Genomic DNA, 13,197 nt, shown 5'->3' with positions numbered 1-13,197 from the left:
TAATGATGGAGACACATGGAGAGGCGTGATTGGGAGGAACGGCCTCCCTGATCTAAACCAGAGTGGTTGTTTGTTGTTGGACTTCTGTGCTAGTCATGGATTGTCTATAACGAACACCATGTTCGAACATAGGGATGCTCATAAGTGTACTTGGTACCAGAGCACCCTAGGCCAAAGGTCAATGATCGATTTTATAATCGTTTCATCTGATCTGAGGCCATATGTTTTGGACACTCGGGTGAAGAGAGGGGCGGAGCTGTCAACCGATCACCATCTGGTGGTGAGTTGGGTCAGGGGTGGGGGAAGACTCTGGACAGACCTGGTAAGCCCAAACGGGTAGTGCGGGTAAATTGGGAACGTCTGGAGGAGGCCCCTGTCCGACAGACTTTCAACTCACACCTCCGGGCGGAGCTTTTCGTGCATCCCTGTGGAGGCTGGGGGGCATTGAACCTGAGTGGACGATGTTCAAAGTTTCCATTGCTGAAGCTGCGGTGAGGAGCTGTGGTCTTAGGGTCTTAGGTGCCTCAAGGGGCGGTAACCCACGAACACCGTGGTGGACACCGGTGGTCAGGAAGCCGTCCGACTGAAGAAGGAGTCTTTCCGGGATATGTTATCCCAGACGACTCCGGAGGCAGTTGCAAGGTACCGAAGGGCTCGAAGGGCTGCAGCCTCTGCCGTGAAAGAGGCAAAGCAGCGTGTGTGGGAGAAGTTCGGAGAAGACATGGAGAAGGACTCTTTCGGTCGGCACCAAGGTGCTTCTGGAAAACCGTTCGCCACCTCAGGAGGGGGGAAGGGGAACCATCCAAGCTGTGTACAGTAAGGATGGGACGCTGTTGACCTCAACTGAGGAGGTAATAGGGCGGTGGAAGGAGCACTTTGAGGAACTCCTAACCCGACTAATACGCCCTCTATGGTAGAGGCAGAGCTGGAGGATGAGGGGGGGATTGGCATCAATTTCCCTGGTGGAGGTTGCTGAGGTAGTTAAACAACTCCACAGTGGCAAAGCCCCAGGAATTGATGAGATCCGTCCCAGAAATGCTTAAAGCTCTGGGTGTGGAGGGGTTGTCTTGGTTGACACGCCTCTTCAACATTGCGTGGAAGTCTGGGACGGTGCCTAAGGAGTGGCAGACCGGGTGGTGGTTCCCCTTTTAAAAAAGGGGGGACCAGAGGGTGTGTGCCAATTACAGGGGTATCACACTTCTCAGCCTCCCGGTAAAGTCTACTCCAAGGTGCTGGAAAGGAGGGTTCGGTCGATAGTCGAATCTCAGGTTGAAGAGGAACAATGCGGATTCCGTCCCTGGTCGTGGGAACAACGGACCAGATCTTTACTCGCAAGGATCCTGGAGGGAGCCTGGGAGTATGCCCAACCAGTCTACATGTGTTTTGTGGATCTGGAGAAGGCGTATGACCGGGTGCCCCGGGAGATACTGTGGGAGGTGCTGCGGGAGTACAGGGTGAGGGGGTCCCTTCTCAGGGCCATCCAATCTCTGTACGACCAAAGCGAGAGCTGTGTCCGGGTTCTCGGCAGTAAGTCGGACTCAGCTTTCAGGTGAGAGTTGGCCTCCGCCAGGGCTGCGCTTTGTCACCAATCCTGTTTGTAGTATTTATGGACAGGATATCGAGGCGTAGTCGGGGTGGAGAGGGGTTGCAGTTCGGTGGGCTGGGGATCTCATCGCTGCTTTTTGCAGATGATGTGGTCCTGATGGCATCATCGGCCTGTGACCTTCAGCACTCACTGGATCGGTTCGCAGCCGAGTGTGAAGCGGCTGGGATGAGGATCAGCACCTCTAAATCGGAGGCCATGGTTCTCAGCAGGAAACCGATGGAGTGCCTTCTCCAGGTAGGGAATGAGTCCTTACCCCAAGTGAAGGAGTTCAAGTACCTTGGGGTCTTGTTCGCGAGTGAGGGGACAATGGAGCGGGAGATTGGTCGGAGAATCGGCACAGCAGGTGCGGTATTACATTCAATTTATCGCACCGTTAGACGTAAAAGAGAGCTGAGCCAGAAGGCAAAGCTCTCAATCTACCGGTCAGTTTTTGTTCCTACCCTCACCTATGGTCATGAAGGCTGGGTCATGACCGAAAGAACAAGATCCAGGGTACAAGCGGCCGAAATGGGTTTTCCTCAGGAGGGTAGCTGGCGTCTCCCTTAGAGATAGGGTGAGAAGCTCAGTTATCCGTGAGGAGCTCGGAGTAGAGCCGCTGCTCCTTTGCGCCGAAAGGAGCCAGTTGAGGTGGTTCGGGCATCTGGTAAGGATGCCCCCTGGGCGCTCCCTAGGGAGGTGTTCCAGGCACGTCCCAGCTGGGAGGAGGCCTCGGGGGAGACCCAGGACTAGGTGGAGGGATTATATCTCTAACCTGGCCTGGGAACGCCTCGGGATCCCCCAGTCGGAGCTGGTTAATGTGGCCCGGGAAAGGGAAGTTTGGGGTCCCCTGCTGAGCTGCTACCCCCGCGACCCGACCCCGGATAAGCGGATGAAGATGGATGGATGGATTCAAAAAAGAATGAATTCATTCATGTAGTACTACTTTATGAACTATCATTAATGTACAAGGATTAATAGTATCTCATGCCTGACTTAATGCAGGAACAATATGTAAATTAATGCATCAATTAAGGTATTTCAATCATGATTTCTGATTTATTAATGATGTTCATGTCTTCTTCATTGGTAAATCAGTAGTTAAAATGACTAAAGGCTGAAGAAACTGAATTGTAGTGTTGTATTAATGATTAACAGTACAGTACTTCTTCATTATTTCATCATGTTCATGGCCCTGCAAATAAAGAGCTGACCGGGTCCATAATGTTAAACATTAATACATAAATAAGATATGATTAATGGTGGCTTATGCAGCAATCATCTTTGTGAACCCTCAAATAAAGTCAACTCTTCTGTCTAGGCATCAAATTCAATCAAAAAACAAATGCAAATGAAATCATAATTTTGGACTTCATCGAGAAATTTCAGGTGTACAGACACTTAGAAGTTAGTAAAAAGTAAAATTCATAAATATCCTACTTGTGTGAGCATTGTTCTCAGGCATTACTGTTCAAGTGCCTTATGTCGTTGTGAATAAAGCAACCATAAAAATGCTATCATTACTATCACTATCATTTTGCCAACCCACTCCTTCAATTCTTAACCCTTGTGTTGTCTTCCTTTCAACCTTGAAAAAAACACATTTTTTGACGTTTTTGACGCCTTTTTTACAGTTTGTTTTTGCTTTTTCCAACGTTTTAATTATATTATGTATTAAATACGTTAAATTTTTCTTCTACACTTTTTCAGCGCTTATTTCTACGTCCCATATTTTCTGATATAAAACAAAAATTTAAAATGGGTCAATGTGACCCGAAGTCAACACATTTATTTTATGCCACCATTAATCATATCCTATTTAACAATGTTAAAGAAGGACCAGGTCAGCACTTTATTTGAGGGGCCACACACATGATGAAATAATTGTTGTGGTTTGGGTTTTTGTTTCCAGTTTTCTAGTTATTTTATTGTGTCTCTGTCGGTCCTGACTCGCCCTGTGTCTCCTGTGTTTTCTCTCCTCCTGCCTGCTACTGCCAGCTGACCACGCACACCTGTTCCTCATTCCACCATCACCGCTCTCCCGCCACGCACACCTGCCAGCCATCTACAATCAAGCTCCACACCTCGTTCCCGCCTCTAGTCAGCTGGCTTCCAAGTAATACAGCTTCTTCATCAACGGGATCGTCGACAAAAGGAAATGCCACGTTTTGACATAAAAAAAATGTTTTATAGTCTGCCAAACGCAGTTATATAAACCAACCCTGTATTTGTATTCATGCAGATAACAAACTGCACTAAAATGCGCCTGATACAGACTGAATGAATGAATGAATGAGGAAATGAAAGAGTGCTGTGTCAGAGGGAGAAGACTGAGAGAAACTCAATGTTTGTCAAACCTGCTCCCGACCAGGTTAGGTTCACAGACTCAGCGACCATAGTAACTGACTCTGAGGTTAAGTTACCTCTCTTTATGAAACAGAAAACCCAGACTTTCCCTCATCTCAGGGTTAACAAACTCAGAGTTTTCACTAAACCTGCTTTCTGAAACAGGCCCCTGTTCTCTTAACCAGGCAGCCAACAGTACTGCCAATAACAATGTTAAATAACTGACATTTCTAATTAATTTGGTTTTGTCCAGTTTTGATCTTTTCAAAATTATTTACTAGACCTTTGTTAATTTACATCAGTTGAGTGTACTCTGCTAGGTTATATGCTAGTGCCAATGCAAAATGCGTACAGATAACACGCCACTTGGCTTTAGGAAAGTGGCGTGTATGTTTACGCAAAGTCATGATGTCATGTTGGCTGGTCAGACAAAAAATACTTCAGCATTGTTAAAAACCTCCCTGCAAGTCTCTCCATCACATCTTTTATTGATTATGTGTATATTAATCTGTAGTATTTGATTATGTGTAAACTAATAAAAAAATTCAAATAAAGATGAAATTCCAAATTCCATGTTTAGTTACATATCACACCCCACCCCACAACCCACAAGTTCTTAAGTATTGTAGAGATTAGTTGTTAATAAATATTCACACTGACACTAACTGCCAGGTGAAATTGCTAGGTAGCTAATGGAACAAACTGACAAAGCTAACGTTTAGAGTGAAGGGTAAAAGACATAATGGGATACAGTCGATACATCTGACCTGCCACTTTAAATTGTTTAATAATGATGTAACTGAGGAGAGATTTAGATTACATTACACAAAGATAACAGAATGTACCTCAGATTACATTAGGCTGAATGACCGAATAACGGCAGTTGGTTTAGACACAGGTATTTTCATTTTGCTTTATTGCGAAATAGGGTAAACGTGTAGTGCAGTTGGCAGCTTGCCAGAAGAAAAGGATTTCCTGTCACCACTGCTCTTTGACTGCACATTTTAAAGGTCATTTTAAATGACCCGAAGTCAACACATTTATTTTATGCCACCATTAATAATATCCTATTTAACAATGTTAAAGAAGGACCAGGTCAGCACTTTATTTGAGGGGCCACACACATGATGAAATAATTGTTGTGGTTTGGGTTTTTGTTTCCAGTTTTCTAGTTATTTTATTGTGTCTCTGTCGGTCCTGACTCGCCCTGTGTCTCCTGTGTTTTCCCTGCTCCTGCCTGCTACTGCCAACTGACCACGCACACCTGTTCCTCATTCCACCATCACCGCTCTCCCGCCACGCACACCTGCCAGCCATCTACAATCAAGCTCCACACCTCGTTCCCGCCTCCAGTCAGCTGGCTTCACCGTTCGGTTCCCCTCTCCCGGCTCCCTGCCTCCGCTCCAGTCTTCCCCTCTTCACTATCTCTGCTCTCCAGCCCCAGTGTCTCTCCCTCGGCTCCTCGGCTACGGCTCCCCCCGCGCTCCCGAGAGTATCCTGCCTCTCCTCGCTTCCCCTGCTCCCCAGCCCCAGTGTCTCTCCCTCGGCTCCCCGGTTACAGTTCCCCGGAGTACCTTCGCCATTGACTGCTTTCGCCATCCTACCCTTGCTCCCAGTTCCCTCTCCATCCTACCTCTGCCCTCTCATCCCTCGCCTACCTTCCCTAGACCTCGTGTCTCCGTTCCTGGAGTCCTCCTCCCCTCACCTCTTCCCCACTTTGTTTAAAAAACCTTTTTGTCGTTTGAACTTTGCATTTGGGTCCGTTCTGTCCTTCCTTGTAACAATAATTAAGTAATGTTTAGTTAATCATGATTACAACACTACAATTCAGTTAGTTTTTTTTTCTTTAGGTACAGGTTTACCAATGAAGACATGAACATCATTAATAAATCAGAAATCATGATGATTGAAATACCTTAATTGATGCATTAATTAACATAATGTCCCTGCATTAAGTCATGCATGAGTGACTTTTAATCCTTGTACTGATAGTTAATGAAGTAGTACATATAAGTGAATTCATGCTTGTTTATGCATGAAGTCATGCATGAATTCATGATAATGAATCTACCCTTATTATAAAGTGTTACCCTTTTCTGCCCTCCCAGCATTTTCCCACTTCTCAAATCTTATACGGGCATGAAAACACACAAAACACTAGATGTATAGAAACAATATCTTTAATATGCTACATCATGTAAATATAAAAGTATCATCAAAATAGTCTCTCACATATAAATTCTTAACATCTCATAACATGTTTTCAAAAATAAACTACATAGACAAACATATTGTACAAAAGAAAAAAGCACTAAAAAAATGAAGAAGTACGTCACTGACTCAATAGTATAATTTTCAAGATCAGTACCTGCCTGCTGGTTTTGGATAACAGCCAAAAGCACACAGATCTAGTTGCATGTTTATTTCAGTGCTAAGTGAGAAAAATATTAACAATGTAAGGAAATAGTGCTCCTGTGTTGCTTGTTTTTGTTGTCCAAAACATTTACAGTTAAAGCTTTGTACAAAAGGAGAAATATCTGAAACATTTGAATCCAGTAAAAAAACTTCTTAGTTTCTCAGTTTTAATGTACAGATGTTACAGTAAGAAAGAATAAAAGCCATTTTTCAGAGGATCTTGTATGCACATTACATTGTGATTGTGCTATCTCTTTGAACCTGTAGTTTTGTTTCTTTTGGTTTTGGTCAGCACAGTGTGTCTTTAAAACTTTGATATCTAAATTGCTGAATAACCAAGAAAGAAAAGGTGAATAATGCTTTTTCTGAACTTTTTTTTTTTCCTTTTAATGTTAGAATTAGTTGAATAATGATCCAAAAACAGTGCTACACATTCAAGTTCTTTGATTGTAATTTTGGCAATTGCTTATTAACACACAGTTTCAGCAAAACAGATTTTTCCCTTTTTTTATCATAAATAAATAAAAATAGTTGCAAACAGTTAAAGAGCAGGAAGGTGGTTTGTGCCATCACTGTGCCCTGTCATTCCTATGGTATATGCACCCACTCGTACCCATGCACCCAGACGTTCAAACACACTGTCATACAAAGTAAAACAAAGCACAATATAGCAAGTGAAGATTCATTCACAGGTTTGTACCACATTATTGTTCCTGAGTCAATTTGTAGTTTTCCTAAGAGATCAAATCTTCTTGGAAATGTCAACACATAATAAAAAGAAACACTAACAGAAAAAAGCTAACTATGATGCAACTAGCCGCTGCTCCTTCGCGTCGAAAGGAGCCAGTTGAGGTGGTTCGGGCATCTGGTAAGGATGCCCCCTGGGCGCCTCCCTAGGGAGGTGTTCCAGGCACGTCCAGCTGGGAGGAGGCCTCGGGGGAGACCCAGGACTAGGTGGAGGGATTATATCTCCAACCTGGCCTGGGAACGCCTCGGGATCCCCCAGTCGGAGCTGGTTAATGTGGCTTGGGAAAGTAAAGTTTGGGGTCCCCTGCTGGAGGTGCTACCCCCGCGACCCGACCCCGGATAAGCGGATGAAGATGGATGGATGGATGATGCAACTAAATAAATATACATGACTCAAACGAAAACAAAAAAAAGTAATAAGTTAAAGCACAAAAAAACAACAGTTCTCTACCTGAGTGAAAATAGTTTGAAATATTTCACAGCTTAACATCCTCCTCCATTTTCATTTTTTAAACTGAGTTTTGGGAGGAAGTACAATCACTAAATACCCCCTGCCCAGTCTTTGGAATGCTCTTCTTTTGGTTGGTTTGCTGTGCTCATTGGATTATAAAAGTTTATATTCCCTTTAGTGCCCTTATGGACAATAAGGGGAGTTTTATTTGGCGACATTTTGTTTCTTGGTTGATGGTACGCTGTATGTCCTTTTTATATTTCCCCCTCTTTCTTCTCACTGTCCTTCTGTCTTCACTGTTGGCTGTTGGTGGAGATGAACAACGCTGGCCCTCTCCTGATAGGTCTGTGGAGGGCTGTGGGGTGATGTAGGTATAGCTGATTGGGCCATGGGCATTGCTGGTGCGTTAATAGCTGCCGTCAGAGCTTTCAGCAGTATGGTGGCCTCCTTCTGGTCCTTCTTCCCCTCGCCTTCCAAGGTACGAGCCAACCAGTGCTCTACCGCTTCCTCCACCTGCAGTGCCGATGCCGCCTCTGTAAGCATGTCAGCCTCTTGGCTGGCGTCAAACCGCTCCACCATGTGTTTCATGTGTATGTTGACAGGTGCATTGGAGTTAGCCATGCAGCAGCTGCACTGGTGGATGCGGAGGGAGAAGCGGTGGAAGAAGGCCTGGGCGCAGAGCTGGCAGCGGTAGGGCCGGTCGCGGCTGCTGTGGAGGCGCCGGTGCAGTTTGAGGTGGATGTACTGGGTGAACTTAGTGCTACACAGCTTGCACTGGTAAGGCTTTTCCCCAGAGTGGAGGCGTAGGTGTGTTTTCAAGTTGCTGGTGCTACTGAAGCGTTTGTGACACACCTGGAAAGTATGAAATAGAAGATTAAGGCTTGTGTGTGCAACATTCATGTGACTGATTATGATAACACCTTAAGAAAACAGTTGGATTGTGTTTAGGAATATTCTGGAAGAATTGAGCAGCACAGTATGATGTCATCTTGATGTCATATATAGTATAGTATCAGGGTTGACCATGTAATTCCATTTCTTCTTTTTTTTAAACTTTCTTTGTAAGACCAGGTCTATCCTTGCTCTCAACACTCAGTGTCACACTGGTAAACAATTACATGACAAAGTATGTAATGGCACTTTGACAGAGCCTTCCAAGAAACTGACGTGAGTCGGAGAGCATTTGTGTATTGTTTAAAGTGTTTGCTTGTGTGTCTTTCACACTCTCGATTTTACATCAGCATGGGGAGATCAGGAAAGAGCTTGTAAAAAGCTTGTAAATAGACAAGAAACACACAAACATTTAGATGATGATTTTCAACATACTTGACATTCATGTGGCTTCTCCCCCGTGTGGACCAGGTGATGTTTCTGGAGGTGGGCCAGCTGAGTGAAGCTCTTTTTACATAGGTTACACTGGAACGGTCTCTCACCACTGTGCACTCGGAGATGAACCTATAATTACACAGATCATATGAAAAATGTAATGAGCACTGGTGGTGTCTAAAAATTGGAATACATTAAATAAAATTATAAGGAAATAAATTATAGGAACTGAAGCTGTTACCTTGAGGTTTGACAGCTGTCCAAAAGTCTTCGAGCAGATATTACATTCATACTTGATCTTTCCATTCTGTTTCTGCAGTGGATAGGGCAGGGATTTGTGGCCAAGGCCGTTGCATGTCGTTGGGTTGCTTTTGGTTGTAGCCAGGCTGAGATTCATGGCTTCTTCGCAACCAGAGCGAGACTGCTCAGTAGACTGATGCTGACTGTCAGACTTGGGGAGAGGGGAGAGCTCTGGGGTGGCCGGGGCGCCTCGTGGTGGCGACACATTTGGTTTAAGTTCTTTCAGACCTCCCTGTGAAGGTGGAGGGTAGGGGAGAGACACTGGCAGCAGATTTGGTGGGCCGATGGGTGGATACGGGAGTCCGTCTGTGCCCAGATAGCTGCTGTATCGGAGCGATCCTCTTGAGGGCAGCGTCCCAGGAAAGGGAGGGGAGTACGAAGGAAGGAGGAGGCGAGGATAGTGTGGGCCGTAGGGAGGAAGAAGCTGGTAATTGGATTGGAGGGGTCTGGATTGGTGGTAAAGGGGGTAAGATGAAACACCTTCCCTGTAGAGGCCGTGGAGGTGAAGAGGGAGATTTCGGTGCTGAGATGAGTGTGCAGGATGGGGATTTGCTAAGTACGGGTGATTTAAGCCCAGACTAGGCTCTTTGTGTTCGGGCTTAGGGGACGGAATGATCCCCTGGTCTTCTGGATCTCTGTTGCTCTCCTCCTCAAACTTTTTGCTGAAGTCCATGATCTGGTCGTCGGGCGTGTCAGGCGGAGTGTCTCTTTCTAACATCTCTACGTCGATATTCTCCTCTCCATCATCATCCCTCTCTTCTTTCATCTCTTCCTTTGTTCTTTCTTTAAGCCATGTCTGCTGAGGTAGGTGCTGTTTGGTGTACTCCAGCTCATGGTCTTCATCAGAACTCATGTATTCTGTAAATAAATGAAATTGTAAGCATGAGTAAATTACAGAATCAAACTGGGAAGGGGAAAGATCAATGTTAGATCTAGTTCTTAGTTCTTGTTAAAAATCCCTGGGCGCCCAGATAGCTCAGTTGGTATAGCAGGCGCCCATATATAGCAGCGGGCCCAGGTTTGACTCCGACCTGCAGCCCTTTGCTGCATGTCATTCCCCCTCTCTCTCTCTCTCCCCTTTCATGTCTTCTGCTGTCCTATCAAAATAAAGGCTGAAAATGCACAAAAAATAATCTTAAAAAAAAGGGAAAAATCCCTTACACACACACATCCGCCCACAGAAGGCACCCCTACTTATGGTAAATGATAGTAGTTTCAGTCTGACTTGACACGTAAATCATACAGTCTAGGTTTCTGTTTGTCAATCACATTAGTGATGCTAGTGAGTGAGATAGTAGTGAGAGAACAAGTTGGTGGTAAAGTGTGTGGGACAATGTCACAGTTGTATGGCAAGATTCTGAGTTTCATTTGCAAAACCATTTCTGGGTATAGCTGTCTTACTCGCCACAAAAAAACATCTCTTCCTTTTTTCCTTCTCTTTATTTCTTTTTGAGAACTTGTCACCATTACTGTATGTCAACTTCTGTCTCATGTGTCATGTCATTCTACCGTTCATTATGTGAATGGCATTCAGGGTAATTTAAACAACTGTACCAGTGTTTTGCATGGTTTAGTTAATTTAGTAAATCAATTCATTTTGAAATTTAAATTACCATTGACAATCTTCCAAACCATACCCTAGTGTTTCAGCCGCTGGTTTCCTTTCTCCTTTAGCTAAATATGTAAAGTAGCTTGCAGAGATTCGACCTGTGCACACTATTTTTATATTTTGTCTATGTTACATTACAGATGCACAGTAATGCATTTGAAAGCCAATTTGAAAAAACAAATTCAAAATGTCCTCGGTTTGCGCATTCAAGGGCTGCTGCACGAAGCTTCAACAATCAGTACCTGAGTTGCCAAACTAGATTGCCTTCAATATTAATATATCACAATCAAACCCTGGAAGGCAAACAATGAGCAAACCTGAACTTAGAAAGGTGAAAGCTTTTAAGATCCTGCAAGTTGATAAAACAATGTAATGATACCGCCTTGGCATTAGTCACCAACGTATCTGGTGTATCCAGTTGGTATGAGTCATTAGACTTTGTGGCAACAGACAATCATTCAGGATGATGAGGGTATGACTTGCTACTATAGCTACATAAAAACAAGTGACTCACAAAGATACTTTGACCAGGCATTATTCCCCTTTTTCTCCACTCTCCTTAAAATCCCACTTTTTAACCACATCTCATGAAACATTGAGATTTGTTTTCATCAATGTGTGTGTGTGTGTGTGTGTGTGTGTGTGTGTGTGTGTGTGTCATGATCTTGCATAAATACAGTGCTCTCTACGGAAGAATTATGTGTCTTTATTCATCTTGAAGTGATAGAATTGTGCTGATGATAGATATCATCTCCTGACGCAAATGTGTTTTGTTTTGGCCACAGATTTAAATCTGTCATTTTGTCAGATCTAGTAAGACATAATAGGAGGATTTTTGTGTGTCATTGTGCTGCCTCACCAAAACAGCTGATAGTCAGGGGCGACTTTTAGCTCAGGCAGTACAGCGTGCGCCGCTAGGCGTCATGTAGGCTGAGGCCTGTGGCCCTTTGCTGCGTGTCATCCCCCCTCTCTCCCCCCCCACACACTTTCTTCTCTATCTGTACTACCAATAAAATGCATAAAAAGCCCAAAAGATAATAAAAAATAAAAAAAAACGCTGATAATCAGTAGTCTTTCACTTCTTCACTAAATCATTCCTCAGCAATGCAAGGTTCCAACAACTACCATTGCATCAACCACTAAACTTTACATTACACAAGCTGATATTGTCAATATTTTCAGTGAAAATGACCATCACATCCTGATAGAAAGCTAGAAAAGCTTCTCTTCCTGCTGCACTCACTCTGTTTGATGTCGACCTCCTGGCTGCAGAGCCTCTGGGAAAACTCCTGGCTGTACCAAACCAGCAGCTCCTGATTGGGCTCCACGGGTCGGATGGTGTAGAAGTAGATGTCCCGTCCGTTCTGGCACGCCACCAGGTTCTGTTCGGCCAGAGAGTGGGCCGGGTTGACATAACGCATCCAGTTGCTCCTGTGGACGTCATAGCCATCAATAAAGTTTTGAAGCTGCCCACTGCCGTAAATCTGCAGGAGAAAAATAAGAGAGATTAAAAACATGTACACAGAACACTTGAAGCAACTGATGAGAACATAATGAGTATTACTTGTAAATGTAATCGTTAAATATTGAACATAAAAAAAATTTATTATATTGCTTGACAATAGGTTGGTAACATCCACCATTAAAAAATGACAAATTCTGATAAAATTAGCAAAAATAAATGTATAGAAAACAATAAATAAATAAAAACATTAACATTATAAAGAATAATCACCTCTGCCATGTACAGTTAAATATCCTTCAGTTATCAGTTGAGGATATTTTGCTCCTTTAGTCTGCAGCCTAAAGCTCTGCTCGGTCTGTCCTGAGTGTGTGTGTGTGTGTTAGTTTCTGTGCTACAATTTTAGTAGTAGGCGTGAGGCATGGAGGTGTGGCCATACTACAGTGGCTGTCTCTCTCACTCTCCCTCTTTCCTCATTTTCTCTTCTCACTTTTTAGTATTATTATTGTTCCTGTGTTGAAATTGAATTCATGGAATACATGCTAGTGGTACAGTTTAGTATGATTACTTCTTTCAGGGGAAAAAAATTTATGCTTTGACTTATAAACTTATAAAATAAACAAGACGTAATTGGTGGCAGCCAAAATGCAGGAATGCCTTTGGCAGCACATCCGCCTCCCTCCTCCCTTCACCTGTGTCACGAGATAAGCTGATGATAACATAATTACTCCCAATGAACGTCAGACTTTCACTATTGCACCACTGCAACACCCCTTGCACAGGTTTACAGGAAATAAAACCGGAAGGAAAATACGTAGGGTGTCAGCAAAAAGTCCTTATGGGAATTGACTCAGCAGAATAGAAAATTTCCTGAGTGACATAAGCTGTGTCTGGATGAGAGAGACAATAAACATGGCACTTGAACACTAAACAGGGGCGGAAAGGCAAGGATTGTCAGA

The 13,197-nt window shown here is 43.9% G+C and overlaps 1 protein-coding gene across 1 annotated transcript; it reads right to left on the bottom strand.

Moving 5' to 3' along the window:
- Nucleotides 1-6,092: 6,092 nt before the first annotated feature.
- On the bottom strand, nt 6,093-12,623 carry prdm1b (PR domain containing 1b, with ZNF domain). The gene is made up of 5 exons (XM_078267652.1): nt 12,512-12,623; nt 12,020-12,260; nt 9,109-10,025; nt 8,868-8,996; nt 6,093-8,393 (listed from the first exon to the last, which is right to left on the bottom strand). Exons 1-5 carry the CDS (start codon nt 12,518-12,520, stop codon nt 7,818-7,820), a joined length of 1,872 nt encoding a protein of 623 aa, XP_078123778.1. The 5' UTR covers nt 12,521-12,623; the 3' UTR covers nt 6,093-7,817.
- Nucleotides 12,624-13,197: the final 574 nt, after the last annotated feature.

This window comes from Sander vitreus, chromosome 14 (assembly GCF_031162955.1).
Source record: "Sander vitreus isolate 19-12246 chromosome 14, sanVit1, whole genome shotgun sequence".
In the NCBI taxonomy this organism is placed as follows: domain Eukaryota; kingdom Metazoa; phylum Chordata; class Actinopteri; order Perciformes; family Percidae; genus Sander; species Sander vitreus.
The sequence above is the reverse complement of the archived record's forward strand: the minus strand, read 5'-3'. Positions and strand labels throughout refer to the sequence as shown.